Here is a 20,732-nt window from a genome sequence, read left to right as displayed (position 1 = left end):
CCTATGGGGAAGGGGCACTGAGGGACTGTACTGTTGGCACCCAGGTTGAGGCCATACTGTCACTGAGTTTGGCCCTGGGCAGGGCAGGGCGGGACAGAGCAGGGAAGAAGAAGGTGGTACACGACTAGGAAGGATGGGGTGGGACAGGGCAGGGGAGGAAATAACAGTGTAGGGAGGACGGGCAGAGCGGGAGATCAGGGATAGGGTGTGGTAGGGGATCAAGGGGCAGGTTAGGGTGGGGTGGGAGTGAGCCGGGAGGAAAGGATGGTAGGAAGAGGCAGGGCAGGAGAGGTCAGTACTGGAGAGTGCCATATAAATGCAGAAGACAGGAGAGAGCAGAACAGGGCAGGAGAGCATGTTAGCAAGTAAGGCAGGGCAGGGAAGGGGCAGAGGAGATGGGGTGGAATGTCACTAGGGGGAGCAGGGCAGGAAAGAGTTGACTGAGCCGTCTTTCCTCCGGCCCAGATGATGAATGATTGGCCGTCTCTGTCCCGAAACTCCCAGCCGGGGAATCAGGGCTTAGGGGATGAGGTGGTGTGTGAAGAGGGGGCACATGGAGGCTTTAATCTAAACACTCTCCCCCCCACCCATCCCCGCACCCACTAAATGCATGCCTTGGTGTCTGTCTCCCATGGGGTGAAATTGCATGGATCAGTTTTCAGTGGTCTTTCTTGGGGGTCATGCCCTGAATATTACAGCAGGTTGCTCAAATTGGCAGGCTTCCCCCACTCCCCACTTTCTCTTCTTCTCTTCCCTCCTGTGCCCTCTCACCCACCTTCCTGCCCCCCTGCCCATTTGCCATTGGTCCTTCATCGGGGTCAGCTCTGTTGGGGAAACAATGGGGGCCGGCTCCCAGCTAAGAGGGATGAAGCCAGTGTTGCAGCCTCTGCCTCGCTTCCTCTGGGGGCTCCAGACACAGAGCTTCCAGGCAGGGCTCGAGAGACCCCATATAGGGTCTCTCTGGTGCCCGTTAACTCTGAGAAGCCTTCCTGCCTGCTCCTCCCCATCCTGCTTGCTCCACAAGGAAAAAAACCCCACCTCCTAAAGGAGGTGTTACCCTCTTCCAATCCCAGTCTTTTCTCTGCATCCTCCCACTGTTCTCCTTGCTGCCCCTGCCCAAACTCTGGGCCTGGTGATCTTATCTAGGACTTGAGTTGTCTGCTCTGAGCTTGGATGCTGAACTTGGTCGTGGTAAAGAGGATTTGGTACCAGTGTGCATCAGAGCAGGCCTTAGAGGCAAGAGGACGTAGGTAGGTGGGGGAAGCAGAGGGAGTCAGGGAATGGCAGAGGGAAGCAGACAGAGGCAGAGCAAGGCATCCTGGATCATTTTTTGGGACCTCCCCCCCACCCACACACATATACCACCTAGACCTGGGTGGAGCCAGGCCCGTTTTCTTGCCTGGGTCATGGCTGCTTACTCCTACCCTGGGCAGTTCTAAGAAACGATGCTTTGGGAGGAAAGAAAGCACAGGGTGCAGCTGTCTGGGCCCAATTGGTCCCTAAACTCAGAGCCCCACTGGCTTTACCACTAGTCCCTACCTACCCTTCCGGCCTCCAGGCTCCCAACTACTGGATCCCCAGGCCCCAGGCCCCAGCCCTCCTGTTCCCCTGCTCCCTGGCTTCATACTCCAGGCCCCGGACCCAGTTCCTGGACTTCAGTTCCTGGCCCACCAGCATCTGGCCCCTAGGCTCCCCTCTTGACTGTGAGCTCCTGGTTGGCAGGGAACTTGTATCTACCAACTCTGTTGTATTGTATTCTCCCAAGTGTTTAGAACAGTGCTCTGCCTATAATAAGCACTCAATAAGTACCACTGATTGACTGATTGATTGATTGATTGATTGATAGGACTGAATTCCTATCGAGAAACTGTGTGGTCTAGTGGCTAGAGCACGGTCCTAGGAGTCAGAAGGATCTGGGTTCTAATCCCAGCTCTGCCACTTGTCTGCTGTGTGACCTTGGGCAAGTCACTTAATTTCTCTGGGCCTCAGTTATCCCATCTGTAAAATGGGGATTAATACTGTGAGCCCCATTTGGGACATGGACTGTGTCTGACCAGCTTAGCTTGTTTCTATACCAGCACTTAGGAGTGCAGTGTCTGGCACATAGTAAGCGCTTAAAAAATACCAAAAAAAAATTCCCAAAGCCTTAGTCCATTCCCTTATGCCACCACCTGACCCATGAGCTCTGAACTACCCCCTGGAGCCCCCAAACTAGCTGTCTCCAGCCCACAGCATCCACAGCTCCCAGAGGTCCCCAGCCCCCTAGACTCTCCCTCCAGATATCACCCAATCTCCATCCTACCATTCTTCTCCAGACTCCTTGAGGGAATTGTCTACACCTGCTGCCTCCATCTCCTCTGCTCCAATTCTATCCTTGACCCCCTTGAATCTGGCTTCTGCCCCCTTCACTCCACCATAACTGCCCTCTCAAAGATCACTAATGATCTCCTTCTTGCCAAATCCAACAGTCTCTACTCCATCCTAATCTTCCTCGACCTCTCAGCTGTCTTCGACAGTGTTGACCACCCCCTCTCCTGGAAACATTATCCAATCTTGGCTTCACTGACACTGTCCTCTCCTGGTTCACCTCCTAGATCTCTGGCCACTCATTGTGAGTCTCTTTTGAGGGTTCCTCCTCTGCCTTCCAACCCCTAACTGTGGGAGTCCCTCAAGGCTCATTTTGGATCCCCTTCTACCCTTCACCCACTCCCTTGGAGAACTCATTCGCTTCCATGGCTTCCACTACCACCTCTGTGCGGATGATTCCCAAATCTACCGCTCAAGCCCTGATCTTTCTCCTTCTCTGAAGTCTCATTCATATTTCCCCCTGCCTTCAGGACATCTCTACTTGGATGTCCCACGGACACCTTCAACTTAACATGTCCCCCTCTAGACTGTAAGCTCATTGTGGGCGGGGAATGCGTCTGTTTAGTGTTATATTGTACTTTCCCAAGCCCTCAGTACAGTGTTTTGCATACAGTATGCTCAATAAATACGATTGAATGAATGTTCAAAACAGAACTCCTCATTCATTCATTCATTGTCAGTCAGTCGTATTTATTGAGCACTTACTGTGTGCAGAGCAGTTTACTAAGCACTTGGAAAGTACAATTCGGCAACAGATAGAGACAATCCCCACCCAACAATGGGCTCACAGTCTAGAAGGGGGAGACAGACAACAAAACAAAACAAGTAGATAGGCATCAATAGCACCAAAGTGCTCTGCACACAGTAAGTAAGAGCTCAATAAATACGATTGAAAGAATATATACACATTGTTAATAAAATAAATAGAATAATAAATATGTACAAATTTACACCAGTGCTGAGGTGTGGGGAAGGGGGTAGAGCAGAGGGAGGGAGTAGGGGAGATGGGGAGGGGACCCAAACCCTGTCCTTCTTAACTTTCCCATCACTGTAGACAGCACTATCATCCTCTCTTTCTCACAAGCGTGTAACCTTGGCATTATCCCCGACTCATTTCTCTCATTCAACCCACATATTTGATCTGTCACAAGATCCTGTCAGTTCAACCTTCACAACGTTGCTAAAACCCACTCTTTCCTCTCCATTCAAACTGCTACTATGCTCATCCAAGCACTTACCTTATCCCGCCTTGACTACTGCATCAGCCTCCTTGCTAACGTCCCTGCCTCCCATCTCTCCCCACTCCAGCCCATACTTCGCTCTGATGCCCAGATCATTTTTCTAAAAAAATATTCAGTCCATGTCTCCCCACTCTTCAAAAACCTCCAATCTACGCCCATCTACGTCCAAACACCCATCTACCTCTGCACCAAACGGAAACTCCTTACCATCGGCTACAGGGCACTCAATCAGCGCTCCCTCTTATCTTGCCTTGCTGCTCTCCTACTTCAACCCAGCCCACATACTTTGCTCCTCTAATGTCAACCTACTCACTGTATCTCGAGCTCATCTATCTCACCACTGACCCCTCATCCATGTCCTCCTTCTGTCCTGGAACTCCCTCCCTTCATAGCCTATCGACTCCCACTCTCCCCATATCCAAAACCCTCCTAAAAACACATCTCCTCCAAGAGGCCTTCCCTAAGCCCTCGTTTTCAATCAGTTGTATTTACTGAGTGCTTACTGTCTACAGAGCACTGTACTAAACACTTGGGAGAGTACAATATAAAAACAAACACATTCCCTGCCCACAGCGAGCTTACAGCATAGAGGAGCTTACCCCTCTGCATTGTCTATGCAGTTGATATTCACCCCACCCTCATCCCCACAGGATTTATGTATATATCCTTGTGGTCTGACATTTTCCCTATTTCTAATTTATGTTAATGTCTGTCTTCCCCTGGAGACTGTGAGCTCTTTGTGGGTAAGGAACATGTCTACCAATTCTGCGGTATTGTCCTCCCCCAAGCGCTTTATACAGTGCTGTGCACACAGTAAGCGCTCAGTAAATACCCTTGTTGGGTTGATTGCTGGGGTCTTCCCTTCTGACCTGCCAACACATGGGTCCAAGCCCTTGGACCCTCTCCCCTCTCCTTCCTTCTCTCCTTCCTCTGCCCCTGACCCGGGGTAGGTGGGGGATCCAGGGACTCAGCCCCTCAGCTGCCAGGGCCAATTGAGGGGGCTTGTTGAATCCCCAGCTACCTCTGGCTCCCTACCACCACCCCTCCGTCACAGGAACAGGGGTGCTCCCTCTCCACCTAACGTGGTGCCTCTTTCCCCCAGGAGGTGTGCAGCGAGCTCTGGTGTTTGAGCAAGAGCAACCGCTGCATCACCAACAGCATCCCGGCCGCCGAGGGCACCATCTGCCAAAGCAGCACCATCGACAAGGGGGTAAGGGCCTGGCAGCCTCTCCTAGGGAGCCCTCGGAGCAGGCAGGCATATTCCGGTCCCTGCAGCCGGGGCTGGGCAGCTTCCAGGCGGCACTTCCTTTCTCTAAACCCTGCACCACCCCTTCCCCTACCCCAAACCTCCAGTTTTGGGGTTCTGCCCGTCAGGAGAGCTGGAAGAAGGAGTGGGGCTCACCCACCCCGCCCAGCTCCCAGCTCCCAACTCCCAGCTCCCAGTCTGGGGAGGACGGGAGGGGATGGCCTGGCTCAGCCACGGAGGTTTCTGCCAGGCTCCGGGGAGAGGTCCCCAGCTCGGGCCCCCCCGCCCCCCACCTCCCCGCCGCCAGGGCGACACCTTGGCCTGGGCTGAGGGCTTGGTGGTGGCTGGGGAACCCCGGGCCTGTGAAGCCGCCTGTTTCCTCAGTGGTGCTACAAACGAGTGTGTGTGCCCTTCGGCTCCCGGCCGGAGGGAGTGGACGGGGCCTGGGGGCTGTGGGCCCCTTGGGCCGAGTGCAGCAGGACATGCGGGGGCGGCGTCTCCTCCTCCACCCGCCACTGTGACAGTCCCAGGTAGGAACCGCGGCACCCCTCCCATTCCCCCTCCCCCTCCTTGTCCTAGGTGTCCAAGAGTGAGCGAAAGAGTAAACCAGGTCCCCTCTCAGCCCTCCTGAAGGGTCCAGAGGCAGGCCGGCAGGTGGGAAGGGCAGGGCAGGGCACAGCAGAGGCCAGGTGTGAGCTAGATGGATCTCAGCCCCAAGGACCCTGCCAGGCCCTGGGCAAGGCTAAGGAGCAGTTATCTCTTCCACTTTGTGCCAGAGCCCCCAGTGTCCTTGGTTCCCCATCTTACCAGGGCCCCCAGAGTCCTTGGGAGACCCAGCCCAGACCCCAGAAACAGAGACAGGGTCCCCCACACTACTGGAAGGGAAGAGGAAGGAGAAAGGGAAAGAAAGGGATGGGCCCCAGCTGCCCTCTTCCCCCAACTCTTCACTCAACTCTGTAACTTCAGACATTCCGGGTGGGGTTGGTTGGTGGGGGGTGGTTAGGGCCAACCCCCTTCAACAGCATCCCCCCCTGCCCCAACTTCCCTTCTTCCCTCCCTCCCCTCCCTCTTGCTGGCATGCTCTGGGGCTTTCAACCTCATTCCCCCTACCTCAGGGTGGGGGTTGGGGGGCATGAGGGAGAGACAAGAGTGAGTATCTGGGCAGAGGTCCTCCACCACGTCCCCCGGCCCAGCACCGCCCCTCTGTCTCCCCTTTCCTGCCCTAGGCCAACCATCGGGGGCAAGTACTGCCTGGGAGAGCGCAAGCGCTATCGATCCTGCAACACTGATGTGAGTAGGAGCCTGGCCCTGGCCAGCCCAGCCCCAGCTCCTTCCCTCCCCCAACTCCAATCCAGGTCCCTAGGTCCCCCTGTCATTGCCCCCTAGTCCCCGAGCTTTGTTCTATGTAACTCTGGGTTCTGCCTTTCCCTTGTCTCCTTCCCTTCCCTCTCTCTCCCCTGCCCTTCCCACCCCAGTTTCTTAAGTCCTCTGGGAGAAGGAGAAGAGCCATTCCTGAGCCTGGTCAGGATGGCAAGAGGCATATCTCTGGGCAGGGCTGCACCTGAAACGACCGAATCCACCCTCTGCCCTGCCCTTCCCATGCTTGCTCAATCCCCCTATAACAGTGTCTCTCAAAATCCTGGCAAGAAGGAGCTCTTCCTCCAAGTTACCCTAAATTCCTTCTGCTGCACTGTTAGTTCAGCTGCATCTTGCCTTGTCCTCAGCTGGCCCAGAGACCAGCCGTACCCCACCCCTCCCCCAGCCCCTCAGGCCAGGGATAGGGCCCCACCCAAAAGTGGGGGAGGCTGAGAATCAGTCACTTTTTTTCCTTTATTTTTTAATTGGTATTTGTTAAGTGCTTACTATGTGCCAGGCACTGTACTAAGTGTGGGTAGATATAAGGCTGTCAGGTTGGATACAGTTCCTGTCCTGCATGGGCCTCACGGTCTTGATACCCATTTTACAGATTCAGTAACTGAGGCAGAGAAAAGTGAAGTGACTTGCCCCAGGTCACACAGCAGACAAGTGGCAGAGCCAGGTTTAGAACGCGGGTCCTCCCAGGCCAATGCTTTATCCACTAGGCCATGCTGCCTCACTTCCCCTCTCACCCGGGACAGAGAGGCTTCAGGGGCTCTCTCTGTCCCTCAGGACTGTCCCCCTGGCTCCCAGGACTTCCGGGAGCTGCAGTGCTCTGAGTTCGACAGTGTGCCATTCCGGGGCAAATACTACACGTGGAGGACCTACCGGGGAGGTGAGAAATGGGTGGAGATGGGGAAAGAGGGAGGAGGCCCACGGGAGTCAGGGCTGATCCCTGGTGGTCCCCAGACTAGCCCATCCTAGCGAGGCTGCTGCCCTATTGATCAAAATGCCTAAACTGGGGGCTCAGTGTCTGTGTCGAAGGGTCCGTTCCATCGGTGAATTCCCGGAATTCCAGAAATCCTCCAGCCCCTGCTTCCTCCCCAACAGCTTCCTTCCTCCTTCTTAATGCCCCCTGTGGACTCTGGGCCCTGGCCCTCGCTGGCTTTCGCTAGGACTGTCCCACCTTGGAGAAACCACTGGCTGGGTTCACTGAGGGGGCCCAGTCTCGGCACCAGGCGGCCTCAAGCCAGCTCCCTCAAGACACCCACTCAGTCCCAGGTTCAGGGCGGAAAGCAGAGAGGGGTCCTGACTGATGGCAGACTGGGCCCTGCCAGGTGGGGTGAAGTCCTGCTCTCTCAACTGCTTGGCCGAGGGCTTCAACTTTTACACTGAACGGGCAGCCGCCGTAGTGGATGGGACCCCGTGCCGGCCGGACACTATCGACATCTGCGTCAACGGGGAATGCAAGGTGGCCAGGAAGTGAGGGGCTGCCGGGCAGGCGTGAAGGGGCCTGGCAAGAGGGGGGTGGGGGGTAATGAGGGTGCGGAAGTGGGGAAGAGGGTTAGGGTGAGAGTGCCGGGAATGGGGCTTGGGGAAGAGTGGGGTTGACATGGGGGAGGGGGACAAGGGTCCCTAGCCCTGATGGCGCCACCCTGCCCACCCCTAGCATGTCGGCTGTGACCGGATCCTTGGCTCGGACCTGAGAGAAGACAAGTGTCGCGTGTGCGGGGGTGATGGCAGCTCCTGCGAGACCATCGAAGGTGTCTTCGCCCCCACGTTGACCGAGGGCGGTAAGCCACTGGCCCAACTTGCTGCCCTCTTCCCCGCTCCCCCACACCCCCTGCCATGCCTCTGGCCCAGCCCTTGCAAGACCCCCCTGCTTCTTCATTCCATCTGTGGGATCGTGAGGGCAGGAGCATGAGAAGCAGCGTGGCTCAGTGGAAAGAGCACGGGCTTGGGAGTCAGAGGTCATGGGCTCAAATCCCAGCTCTGCCAATTGTCAGCTGGGTGACTTTGGGCAAGTCACTTCACTTCTCTGGGCCTCAGTTACCTCATCTGTAAAATGGGGATTAAGACTGTGAGCCCCATGTGGGACAACCTGATTACCTTGTATCCTCCCCAGCGCTTAGTACAGTGCTTCGCACATAGTAAGCGCTTAACAAACGCCGTCATTATTATTATCATTATTATTATGGGAGAAAGCGGGGGGAAAGGGGGCGGTCAAAGGCCCAGAAGCTCCTGGATCTCCGGCCCAGGACTAGAGCATGTTCAGGGGCAAATGCCTGATCGGCCTAAACCACCACCATGTGTGCTCCAAGCCCCGACACCAAGGGTCTGTGCATTCTCCGAGCTGCGACCAAGCTTTGTAGAAGAGGACCCGCCCGGGGTTGTGGCTCTCCCAAAGAACAGACCGCAGCACAACTGCCCTATTGGCTCCATGGTGTCTCCCTCCTGCCCCCTGCCCTGCTCAACTTCCAGGCATGTTGCTCAGCAACCCCTGCCCCCTCCCCCAGTGCCTTCCCCCAGTTCCACTGACCCATGGGTGGGGGCTGTCCTGCAGGCTATGAAGAGGTGATCTGGATCCCCAAGGGCTCTGTACACATCTCCATCCGGAACCTGAATCTCTCCCTCAGCCACCTGGGTGAGAGTGGGCTGAGGTCGGAAGACCGGAGGGGACCGGGGCAGGGTTGGGGGTGGGGATCCGGAGGATGCTGGTCAGGGAGGTGTGTGGTAAGAAGAGTAGATACGAGGGGAGGATGTGGGGAGGCTTCAGGAAGGCAGGGGTGAGAGTGACCAGCGTGTGCCCCCTCAGCTCTGAAGGGGGAGAACGATGCCTTCCTGCTGGAAGGGAAGCCAGGCCCCTCCCCGCAGCTCCGCCTGCCCCTGGCTGGGACTATCTTTCACCTGCGCCGGGGGCCCGACCAACCTGAGTGCCTGGAGGCCCTGGGGCCCACCAATGCCACCCTCATCGTCATGGTAACCATAGAATGGGATTGGCAGGGAGGGAGGGGGCCTCCACCCAGACTCATCCCTCCCCCTCCCCACCCAACAAGCGTTCTCGCGGGCGTGCACACAGACATACACACACTCACACACGCGCACATCCCTCTCCAGGCCATTGCCAGGGGCCCCTGGGGGCACGAGAAAGGAATTTTTGTGCCCATCCTAATCCCTGCACCTCTCCTGTACTGGTTACTGCCCCCAGGTGACCCGCTGCCCCACCAAAATCTCCCCCAACTCCTTTAGCCCCTTCAGGCTAGGCCAGCCTGAAAAAACCATCAGTTGGCCTTCAACCTCAGAGTCCCTCCCCTGCTGCCCAGGACCTAAGTGCCCACCCCTACCCCGGATCCCTTTAGGTGCTGGTGCGTTCAGAGCTGCAGGGCATCCGCTACCGCTTCAATGCTCCCATCACCCACGAAGCCCTGCCCCCGACCTACACTTGGCACTATGCTCCCTGGACCAAGTGCTCTGCCCTGTGTGCAGGGGGTAAGTAGGCTGCCTGGGGAAATGGGGGGAGGGTGGGAGGGAGAGAGAGGAGGAGGGGTACAGAGGTGCTTGGGAGGATGGGGTTTGAGGCCCAGGGCAGGATAGAAAGGAAGAATTGGTGACCAAATCATCCCTGCCCTTCGCCCACCAAGGTAGCCACTAAGCACCTGGCAGGAGGGTCAAGGTAGAGCTGAGGATGCAGTGGCAGTCGGGGCCAGCCAGGCTGGACTGGCTCCACTGGACGGGTGACTGCAGGGCACCATCCCAACCCCGCAGGCAGCCAAGTCCAGGCGGCAGAGTGCCGGAAGCAGCCGGACGGCTCCCCCGTCCCCCTGCACCACTGCAAGGCCCACGCCAAGTTGCCTGAGCGTCAGCGATCCTGTAACACTGAGCCCTGCCCACCCAGGTGAGAACCCGTCCAGGTGAGAAGCCAGGTGATGGGGGGCTGGGCTGGGCTAGGCTGGGGTGAGAGGCTTCTTGGTAACATAACCCCACCAAAGGGCAGCAGACCAATACTCTCTAAAGAGTCGTCCCTCCCCCCACCCCAGCCTCCCTCCACCCCCGACCACTCCCCCTCCAGTTCCTTTCTCTCCCCTAGCTGGGCCGTGGGCAACTGGTCAGGTTGCAGCCGGAGCTGCAACATGGGAGCGCGAACCCGCTCAGTGGTGTGCCAGCGTCGGATGTCACCCAACGAAGAAAAGACCCTGGATGACAGTGCCTGTGCCCAGCCTCGACCCCACGTGCTGGAGCCGTGCAGCAGTCAGTCCTGCCCGCCCGAGTGGGCTGCCCTTGACTGGTCTGAGGTCAGCGCTCTGGCTCCCTCATTGCTGACCAGCAATTCCTCTCCGGGCCGGGATAGGGGGCCTGGGAATCGGGAGAGGGAACGGGGAGCAGAGAGCACTGGGGGAAGGGAGGAGAGGGTCATGACTTCAGAGCCAGGCTCTGGTCACTTAGTAACGAATGTCATCTAGAGCTGCAGACCTATAGCGTGGCTCAGTGGAAAGAGCTCGGGCTTGGGAGTCAGAGGTCATGGGTTCTAATCCCGGCTCTGCCGCTTGTCACCTGTGTGACTTTGGGCAAGTCACTTAACTTCTCTGGGCCTCAGTTACCTCATCTGTAAAAGGGGGATTAAGACTGTAAGCCCCATGTGGGACGACCTGAGACCTTATATCTAGCCCAGCGCTTAGAACAGTGCTTGGCACATAGTAAGCGCTTAAACACCATTATTATTATTATTATCCCTGAGCCAAGAACTCATAATGAATCCCAGCAAATGTGCCTGCTGTTTCGTTAGTGACTGCGGTCCCTTTCTAAACCTTTACTTCCCTGCAGGCCCCCATGGGGGGAGAGGGAGGTGACAGTGATGCCCCCAAGTAGTTTCTGCTCAGGGTGCTACCCAAGGAATTTGTGTCCGACAGGGATCCCTCCCGCCCACAGGATGCCCCCTCACTCCACCCCCCCGTTCCTCCCCTACTTCCCAGTGTAACCCTAGCTGCGGGCCTGGCCTCCGACATCGTGTCGTCCTGTGCAAGAGTGGAGACCACAGTGCCACGCTGCCCACTTCACAGTGCTCAGCCGCCACCAAGCCTCCCACCAGCATGAGGTGTAATCTGCGCCGCTGCCCCCCGCCCCGTTGGGTGGCTGGAGAGTGGGGAGAGGTAGGGAGGCGTTTGTGGGCGGGATGGGGGTGACCCCATGGCCGTGCTGTTCCCTTGCACCTCTGTTCAACCTCTAGGGTCTGGGCCCAGGGAGAACACTTGTGCCCTTTCAGTCCCACCTCCTAAATGCCAATTCCCCCTGATCCCACCCCTACTCTCACCCGGTTGGATTAGCCTCTGCTTGGTCATTCATTCATTCAATCGTATTTATTGAGCTCTTACTGTGTGCAAAGCACTGTACTAAGCGCTTGGGAAATACACGTTTTCCAGGTGCCCTCACCTCCAGCTTCAAATCCCCAGATCCCCCGCTCTTCCTGGCTCTTTCTGGACTGACCCTACAGCTTGGGTATCCCACAACACCCAGCTGTTCTCTCTCACATAGGCACCTGTGTGCACACAGACCAACGCACTGGGACATTCGGGAAGCCACAAATACACACGCAGGGACACCTAGGCACACACGCATGCAAATACAAACGTTCACCCATGTATAATCCATGGACAGACGCCACATATGTAGGCTCACCCATCCATGGATGTGCACGCAGGCCCAGACCTTCACACAACCACGCACACATTCGAACCCGCAGAGAGACACAGAAACCATCCACTCCCATAGGCCCTGATTCTGCCTGGGGTGCTGAGTGCCTGCTCGGTACCTACTTTGCACACAGTAAGCGCTTAATAAATGCCATTATTATCATTATTATTACAGTGCTCAGCCCAGTGCGGCTTTGGGCAGCAACTGCGCTCTGTGCAGTGCACCACCCACACCGGGCAGCCGTCCGGGGACTGCACGGCGGCCCTGCAGCCCCCGGCCACACAACAATGTGAAAGCAAGTGTGAAAGCAGTCCCACAGAGAGCCCTGAAGGTACCTGGGAAGGAGGTTGGGCGGGAGAGGCAACCGGGACTTCGGCTAAATGGGGTGGATCCTGATACCCAAGGCTGGCAATGCTGCATTTAGTGGTTTAGGTGGAGGGAGGCCAGAGATGGCTGAATCTGGAGCGGAGAACGGGTTTTGGATCCTCTTTTATCAATCATATTTATTGAGCGCTTACTGTGTGCAGAGCACTGTACTAAGCGCTTGGGAAGGACAAGTTGACAACACATAGAGACGGTCCCTACCCAACAGTGGGCTGTATGGGTGTGTGTGTGTGTGTGTGTGTGTGTGTGTGTGTGTGTCCAGTCCCCTCCTTCCCCCCTGCTTCTAGAGTGGGGGTGGGGTGTGTGGGTGTGTGTGTCCAGTCCCCTCCTTCCCCCCTGCTTCTAGAGTGGGGGTGGGGTTGGGTGTGTGTGTGTGTGTGTGTGTGTGTGTGTGTGTGTCCCCAGTCCCCTCCTTCCCCCCTGCTTCCAGAGTGCCGGGACGTGAACAAGGTCGCCTACTGCCCCCTGGTGCTCAAGTTCAAGTTCTGCAGCCGCTCCTACTTTCGCCAGATGTGTTGCAAGACGTGCCTGGGGCGCTAGGGAAGCTCCAGGCGGAACCATCCGGCCCCCAGAGCCGAGGAGAAGGGCCTCGGACAGCCCCACGGAGCCCGGGGGAGTCATCCGAGGGGGCTGGAGCAAGTGGAAACCGTTTGGACGGGGGAAGGCAAGCGGGGGGGGGGGGGGGGGGGGGGCGGGGCGGAGAGAGCGGGCCTTGAAATTCCGACGTATTTATTGGGTGTCACCGCGCAGCCCCGCCGGTCCCCGGTGCCTCGGCGGGAGGAGAGGCGGTGGCGAGGTCCTTGGAGGCTGCGCCCTCGGGGGTGGCGAGGGAAAGCCCCTTCCCCCATTCTGTAGCCGCCTGGACTCGTGCGGAGGGTCCGGGCTGTGCAGGTGCCCGGCCGCTCTGCCGGGAACGGGGCGCGGGCTCGGCGTGCGGTCTCAGCCTCCCCCCTGTTCCCCCCCCCCCGCCCGTCCCGTCGCCAGCTCCGACTCCTCCCTTGTTCCGTCCCGCCCACGGCCCGGCGTGACTCGGGCCCCTCTGGGATATCAGTGGAATCTTGTACTGTGAAGAGCTCCGGGCCCCCCCCCCGGTGGGGGCGTGGGCCCCGTGCGGGCTCCCCCCGTGGTGCTAAGTGACATGCTCGTGGCTCCAACCCGGGTGGCTGCCCCCTCACCCCCGGCATCCCCCACCACAATATCACAGGGCCCCATCCCCACTCCGGTTGCTGGCTGGCTAAATTCACACACACACACACACACACACACACACACACACACACACACACACACACACACACACACACACACACCCCCCCCCCCCCCCCCCCCCCCCCCATCGAGAAGCCTGGCCGCCTTCTCGCTCTCCCCCAGATGACGCTCCAAGCGCCAATTGCAACTAAAAGGCCCCACGGGGCCGGGTGGAGGCCAGACTGCCCGCCTGCGCGCGCACCGGAGCTCTTCGCCGGCCCCGCCCTCCAGCGGTTGCGCGCGCACCGGAGCTCTTCGCCGGCCCCGCCCCCCCGAGCGGTTGCGCGCGCACCGCGGGGGCCGGGCGGAAGGGGGCGGTTTCCTTCAGGCCTTGCGGTCAAGCTGCGGGGCGGGGCGCGCAAGGGCCCCTCCTCCCCGGTTGCGCCCCAGAAAATGTGGCGGCCTTGCCTGCCGTCGTCCTCACATAAATGGTTCCCACCCTTAGCGCGCTAGGCCCTGCAGTCTGCCCGTCCTCGCCCTCTCCTTGCCCCGGGCTACGTAGTTGGCATTTTCCCCTCAACCGTGGTCCCCAGCCTTCGCCACCCCACCCGTCTCTCCCCTCCCGCTGACAAGGGCCTCACCCACTCCCCATGGAGAAGGGCTACAATTAGGCAAAGGGAAGCCAGGAACGTGTGGACGGTGGGGGCACAGGGATAGGGGGCCCACCCCTGTCCCACCAGCTTTTCCCTATAAGGACATTTCCAACTCAATAAAATTCCTCTTGTGTAGCTGTTATTGCTGTCTCCTACGTGTGTGAGAGAGGGGCGGAGAGGGGACAAATCCTATGGGCATCTCTTCCAGCCTCCCGGTAACCAAGGGAGGGGGATTGGGAAGCCTCCTCACTGACCTCTGCCCCTAGCCTTTCCCCTCTCCAGTCAATTGCATTTATTGAACGCTGACCGTGTGCAGAGCAGTGTACTAAATGCCTTCTAGACTGTGAGCCCACTGTTGGGTAGGGACTGTCTCTATATGTTGCCAACTTGTACTTCCCAAGCGCTTAGTACAGTGCTCTGCACACAGTAAGCGCTCAATAAATACGATTGATTGGGAGAGTACAATATACCAATAAACGGACACATTTCCTGCCCACCACAGTGAACTCTGCTGCCCTGCCTGTTTTTCAAAAATGTCATTCTGCACACGTGTCCATGCTCCTCAAAACCTCAAATGATTACCCAATTACTGGTCACATTAAGCAGAAATGCCCGTATATTTGCTTTTAAGGGACTCAAACAGCTCTCTCCCTCCTACTCATAATAATAATGATGGTGTTTGTTAAGTGCCTACTATGTGCCGAGCACTGTTCTAAGCGCTGGGGTAGATACAAGGTAATCAGGTTGTCCCACGCGGGGCTCACAGTTTTAATCTCCATTTTACAGATGAGGTAACCGAGGCACAGAGAAGTGAAGTGACTTGCCCAAAGTCACCCAGATGACAGGGCGGAGCCGGGATTAGAACCCAGAACCTCTGACTCCCAAGCCCGTGCTCTTTCTGCTAAACCATGCTACTTCTCTACTCATCCAATCTCTCCTCCCACTACACCCCAGTTCCCACTCTTCACTCCTCAGAAGCTAACTTACTCTCTGCCTCATTCTGATCTCTTCCTCCACCAAGCTGTTGCTCATGCCACTCCCTCCCACTTCGTATTCACCAGACCACTGGTCTCCTCATCTTTCAAGCCCTTCTGAGATGTCCTCTCATCATCGTCATCGTTGTCATCATCATCATCAATGATATTTACTGAGCACTCACTATGTGCAGAGCAACGGACTAAGTGCTTGAGAGAATACAATAGTAAGTACGGTACTTGTTAACCACTTACTTACTTACAATACAGTCTTTTAGACTGTGAGCCCACTGTTGGGTAGGGACTGTCTCTATATGTTGCCAACTTGTACTTCCCAAGCGCTTAGTACAGTGCTCTGCATACAGTAAGCGCTCAATAAATACGATTGATTGATTACTATGTGCCAAGCACTGTTCTAAGCACTGGGTATGTACAAGATAATTGGGTTGGACACAGTCCCTGTCCTGCATAGGGTTCACAGTCTTAACCCTATTTTACAGATGAGGGAACTGAGGCACAGAGAAGTGAAGTGACTTCAGTCACACAGCGCAGTCACACAGCAGCCAAGGGGTAGAGTCAGGATTAGAACCCCAGTCCTTCTAACTCCCAGGCCTGTGCTCTATCCACTAGGCCATGCTACTATTCCTTTAGTAGCCTGGTTTTTAACGTTACAGATGAGGGCTTTGCTGTTAGCACTTTATTTTGTCTAAAATCAACCTAAAAAGCTATTAGGTGCAGATGACTCAGTCAGCGTTCTGAAAACCGCATTGTCAAAAATGGCTACTGAGTGGCCGGGGAGTTTACCTGATTAGCTGCGTAGGGGTGCTGGAAGTGTTTTTACTTGACACTTAACTGCCGAGGTTTCTCAAAATTTGCAGTTTGGATTTGGCCTCAGTTGGAGCGCACATGGGAAGAGGAGAAGCTTTGGAGCTTTGCTAAATAAAGCCACTCCTATTGTATCACCTCACATCAGGGGAAAAAGCAGAAACAACAGCAGCAACCACTTCAACTATCTGCTCTAATGATGGGGAACAGCAAGGAGGACAGTCCAGTGGGTTTGGTACATGTGTTTCCAGTGGGTTTGGTACGTGTGTTCCCTGCCCACAGTGATCTTACAGTCTAGAGGGGGAGAGAGACATTAATATAAAAGATGCTTTGCACGTGTTTTCTTAAAAATTGAGTTTTTTTCAATCAATCAGTCGTATTTATTGAGCGCTTACTAAGTGCTTGGGAAGTACAAGTTGGCAACATATAGAGACAGTCCCTACCCAACAGTGGGCTCACAGTCTAGAAGGGGGAGACAGAGAACAAAAGCAAACATACTAACAAAATAAAATAGAATAGATATGTACAAGTAAAATAAATAAATAAATAAATAGAGTAATAAATATGTACAAACATATATACATATATACAGGTGCTGTGGGGATGGGAAGGAGGTGAGATGGGGGGATGGAGAGGGGGACGAGGGGGAGAGGAAGGAAGGGGCTCAGTCTGGGAAGGCCTCCTGGAGGAGGTGAGCTCTCAGTAGGGCCTTGAAGGGAGGAAGAGAGAGCTGAGCTTACCTGAAATATCAAAATCAATGAAACACTGCAAAAAAAAAAGTTAAAAATTCGGTTCACTCAAACGAGAGGTTCTGCTAAGAGGAAATTAACTTTTCTTTTTCATGATCATTTGAGGTAAAAAAAAACCCAAGAGAATAACCAACCAATATTAAGAAGAAAGAGGTGTGGCCTTTAAAATTGAACTAACCCTTGGCCTCGACATAAATACACCAAGGATGCTTATTCGCTAACCACATGATGAACTCTGAGCCCAGAAGCCACAGAAAGCCTGGAACCTGGCCAAGCCCCAGGAGCACAGAGCTGCCCTGGTCTGAAGCCCTGACCGGGCCGAATGGACACTGTTCAGATGGGACAGGGCTGTGAATGGGTGGGGTCCCAGCAACCATCCAGATTTTTTTGTGTCCGGACGTTTTTCCCCAGGTGAGGCAGTGCTCAGCCTCCATGCTTTCCAGAAGCCACAGCTCCCTTGGCCGGGGAAGGCCTGAAATAGAGGCCGCCAGCTGGCATCAGCCCAGCAAAGAGATGATCGATGTACAATGTAGACTTGAAGAGCATATTTTGTGGGAGGAAATTTAAGAAGCAATCCTGATTAGAAAACAAGATTCTATAATACTTATCTATAGAGGAAATTCTATTTTCTTCAGCAATCAGTAAATAAAGATGTCTGGAAAAGAAAGCCACAAGATAGCACTGGATTTTTACATTGGATTATATTGGATTTTTTTCTATTTCACAAGAAAAAAATGTAGATGTCTAATATTGATTTGATTACCAGCAATTCATGTTTGCATTTACCATTCCACCCAGTGCATGTATGAGCCTGGGGCCAGAAACCACAAGAGATACTCCTGGCCCAGAAGCAAAACAGACTGAATTAAAAAAACTACTCACATGCAGGGTGCACAATTATAAAATGGCACCATTTCAGAAGCAAAGCATGCAAGCCTTGATAGAAGCACTGGTTAATTTAGATAGTTTCTTTCCTTCCATAACTTATATCCCGCAAACTGCCACTTCAACACTGTAGTGCCACCTAAACACCTAAGTACTCATAATCTCCATATAGCACACCCCCACAGCCCCACAGCCTTTATGTACGTATCCATGAATCATTTATTTATATTAATGTCTGTCCTCCCCTCTAGGCCGAAGCTCACTGTGGGCAGGGAATGTGCCTACCAACTCTGTTGTATTGTACTCTCCCAAGCACTTAGTACAGTGCTCTGCACACAGTAAGTGCTCAATAAACACCACTGATTGATCCATTGATCCATAGCACTTACGTACATATCAGTCAGTGCTTGGCAAATAGTAAGCGCTTAACAAGTACCGTTATTGTTATCAATGGTATTTAATGAACACCTACCGTGTACTGAGCACCGTGCTAGGTGCTTGGGAGAGCTCCATAGAATTAGTAGACACGATCCCTGCCCTGGAGGAGCTTTGCTCCATTTCTAAAGCACCGCCTCGTGTTCATATCCCCTTTTCCTCCTTTCTCCTATCTGTAATTTATTCTACTTCCTGTCTCCCCCACTAGATTGAAGTCAGGGATTGTGTCTACTGATTCCATGGTACTCTTCCAAGTGCTTACTGCAGTGCTCTGTGTACTGTAGGTGCTCAGTAAATACTGTTGATTGTTTGATTGATTGACAGACATCTTCCAAACAGAGTCCTGGTCTTTCTGGAAGAAAGAGAGGCCCATAGAGGGAGCATGTAACTTCTGGCCCTTCTGGAGTGGTGCCATTCCCCAGCATGGCCCATCTTTTTCCCAAAGTCCACCCCCAAGATGGCTGCATTTCCTGGCTGTGGGGTGGGTACCCCAAGACACGGCCAAGAATCTGGCTCTAAGTAGGAGAAAGCCCTGTGCCTGAATTGCTGGAAGCAAAGAAGGCCCGTTCAGGTTTGAGTAAACAGTCCCTGGACCTTTCAAAAGAGTAGAGAATTGCCGCTGCCTTCTCTCTGAAAGCTGAATTAAGAGCAGAGAGTGCTGGGAATCGGTATCAACAGTATCGCCATTACTATCTGAGCACCTGCTGCATGCAGAGCACTGAATCTCCTCACTGTACCTCGCTCTCGCCTGTCCCGCCATCGACCCCCGGCCCACGTCATCCCCCGGGCCTGGAATGCCCTCCCTTTGCCCATCCGCCAAGCTAGCTCTCTTCCTCCCTTCAAGGCCCTGCTGAGAGCTCACCTCCTCCAGGAGGCCTTCCCAGACTGAGCCCCTTCCTTCCTCTCCCCCTCGTCCCCCTCTCCATCCCCCGCATCTTACCTCCTTCCCTTCCCCACAGCACCTGTATATATGTATATATGTTTGTACATATTTTTTACTCTATTTATTTATTTATTTATTTTATTTGTACATATCTATTCTATTTATTTTGTTAGTATGTTTGGTTTTGTTCTCTGTCTCCCCCCTTTAGACTGTGAGCCCACTGTTGGGTAGGGACTGTCTCTATATGTTGCCAATTTGTACTTCCCAAGCGCTTAGTACAGTGCTCTGCACATAGTAAGCGCTCAATAAATACGATTGATGATGATGATGATGAATGGTTGAGGAACATACAGAAGGAGTAAAAGATGTAATCCCTTCCCTAGAGGAGTTCACAGTCTAATGAGGAGAAGTCAGTAAATGGACAGATATTAGTAAGCGAGAGAAAAGAATGAGTGGTAAACAGACGCAAGTGCTAACTCAGGTGGTTGGTTTTGCGGGGTGGGGGGAAGACTCTTGGTTCCTGGTCATGGGAGAGCCCCATCTGCTCCATAAGGGCTCATGCAACCGAGAGCTGTCCTGGCCACCTCTAACCACACCCTGACTATCCAATGAACCTCTCCGGAATCAACCTAGTATGTGTCATAACCATTGGGGGGCCTGGGGAAAAATGTTGGATAGACTCCTTTGTTAGAACGGTTTCTAGAGGCGACTTTCCAACACACCCAAATCCTTTCCCTCAAGCACTGTTCCTTGCATTCCCAAGAAAAGAATGAAGACCAAGACCACCTGTTCATTTTCAAGAACTGTTGGGTTACTTCAGTGTTTCCTGCCTGAGTTCGCCAGGCCCTATAAGTGTTATTTTAGCCCTCCACTCTGGGTCTACCCACTCTTCCCCTCTACTTCCAGAAGGCCCTGGAAATCTCTTCCAGATTTTCCCCCACATGTTGGAAGCATATAAGCTCCCCTATAAGCTCGTTGTGGGTAGGGAATGTGCCTGTTACACTGTTGTGTTGTACTCCCCCAAGCATTTAGTACAGTGCTCTGCACACAGTAAGCGCTCAACAAATATGATCGATTGATTGATCGCCTGCAAGAACTGGTCCTAAATCATTCAATCAATGGTATTGATAATAATAATGATGATGATGGCATTTATTAAGCGCTTACTATGTGCAAAGCACTGTTCTAAGTGCTGGGGAGGTTAAAAAGTGATCCGGTTGTCCCACGGGGGGGCTCACAGTCTTAATCCCCATTTTACAGATGAGGGAACTGAGGCCCAGAGAAGTGAAGTGACTTGCCCAAAGTCACACAGCTGACAATTGGTGGAGCCGGGATTTGAACCCATGACCTCTGACTCCAAAGCCCACGCTCTTTCCACTGAGCCATGCTGAGTGCTTATTGCGTGCACAGCACCGTACTGTGTGCTTGGGAGAGGATAGTACAACAGAGCTGGGAGACATGTTCCCTGCCCACTAAGAACTTACCGTCTCGAAGGAGAGAAATCCTCTCCCTTTCCTCTGACCTGAATCCTCCCTGCTGCAGTTTCAGCCCATTCCCCCTCATCCTTCCCTGTGGGAATAGAGACCAGCTGGTCACCGTCCTCAAATAAAAAATCATAGAATTGGTATTTGTCAAGCGCCTACTGCGTGCAAGCACTTGAGAAGTACGACAGAAGAAACAGCTACGTCACCCGCCCACAGGGAGCTTACAGTCTTACTGGGGAGACAGACGTAGAAATGTTAAAGATTCATAGAGACACAAGTGCTGAAAATAGGCATAAACTAATACTTCAGAAGCTTGAAGGCTTGAAGTTCCTCAGCCACTTCTCAACCTTGGGTCCTGGATCCCAACCCTCAAA

The 20,732-nt window shown here is 54.4% G+C and overlaps 1 protein-coding gene across 1 annotated transcript in view; it reads left to right on the top strand.

Moving 5' to 3' along the window:
- Nucleotides 1-12,935, top strand: part of ADAMTS10 (ADAM metallopeptidase with thrombospondin type 1 motif 10) — a 29,348-nt gene extending 16,413 nt beyond the window's left edge. Inside the window, exons 12-25 of the mRNA XM_038740173.1 lie at nucleotides 4,711-4,818; nucleotides 5,239-5,384; nucleotides 6,081-6,144; nucleotides 7,003-7,105; nucleotides 7,548-7,681; nucleotides 7,880-8,003; nucleotides 8,774-8,854; nucleotides 9,026-9,189; nucleotides 9,570-9,699; nucleotides 9,976-10,105; nucleotides 10,298-10,502; nucleotides 11,181-11,357; nucleotides 12,073-12,229; nucleotides 12,713-12,935. Of these exons, the coding sequence (XP_038596101.1) occupies nucleotides 4,711-4,818; nucleotides 5,239-5,384; nucleotides 6,081-6,144; nucleotides 7,003-7,105; nucleotides 7,548-7,681; nucleotides 7,880-8,003; nucleotides 8,774-8,854; nucleotides 9,026-9,189; nucleotides 9,570-9,699; nucleotides 9,976-10,105; nucleotides 10,298-10,502; nucleotides 11,181-11,357; nucleotides 12,073-12,229; nucleotides 12,713-12,822 (1,833 nt within the window). The 3' untranslated portion in view covers nucleotides 12,823-12,935. The remainder of the gene's footprint in view (nucleotides 1-4,710; nucleotides 4,819-5,238; nucleotides 5,385-6,080; nucleotides 6,145-7,002; nucleotides 7,106-7,547; nucleotides 7,682-7,879; nucleotides 8,004-8,773; nucleotides 8,855-9,025; nucleotides 9,190-9,569; nucleotides 9,700-9,975; nucleotides 10,106-10,297; nucleotides 10,503-11,180; nucleotides 11,358-12,072; nucleotides 12,230-12,712) is intronic.
- The last annotated feature ends 7,797 nt before the right edge of the window (nucleotides 12,936-20,732 follow it).

The sequence above is a fragment of the Tachyglossus aculeatus genome, chromosome X1, assembly GCF_015852505.1.
Source record: "Tachyglossus aculeatus isolate mTacAcu1 chromosome X1, mTacAcu1.pri, whole genome shotgun sequence".
NCBI lineage: Eukaryota > Metazoa > Chordata > Mammalia > Monotremata > Tachyglossidae > Tachyglossus > Tachyglossus aculeatus.
The sequence above is the reverse complement of the archived record's forward strand: the minus strand, read 5'-3'. Positions and strand labels throughout refer to the sequence as shown.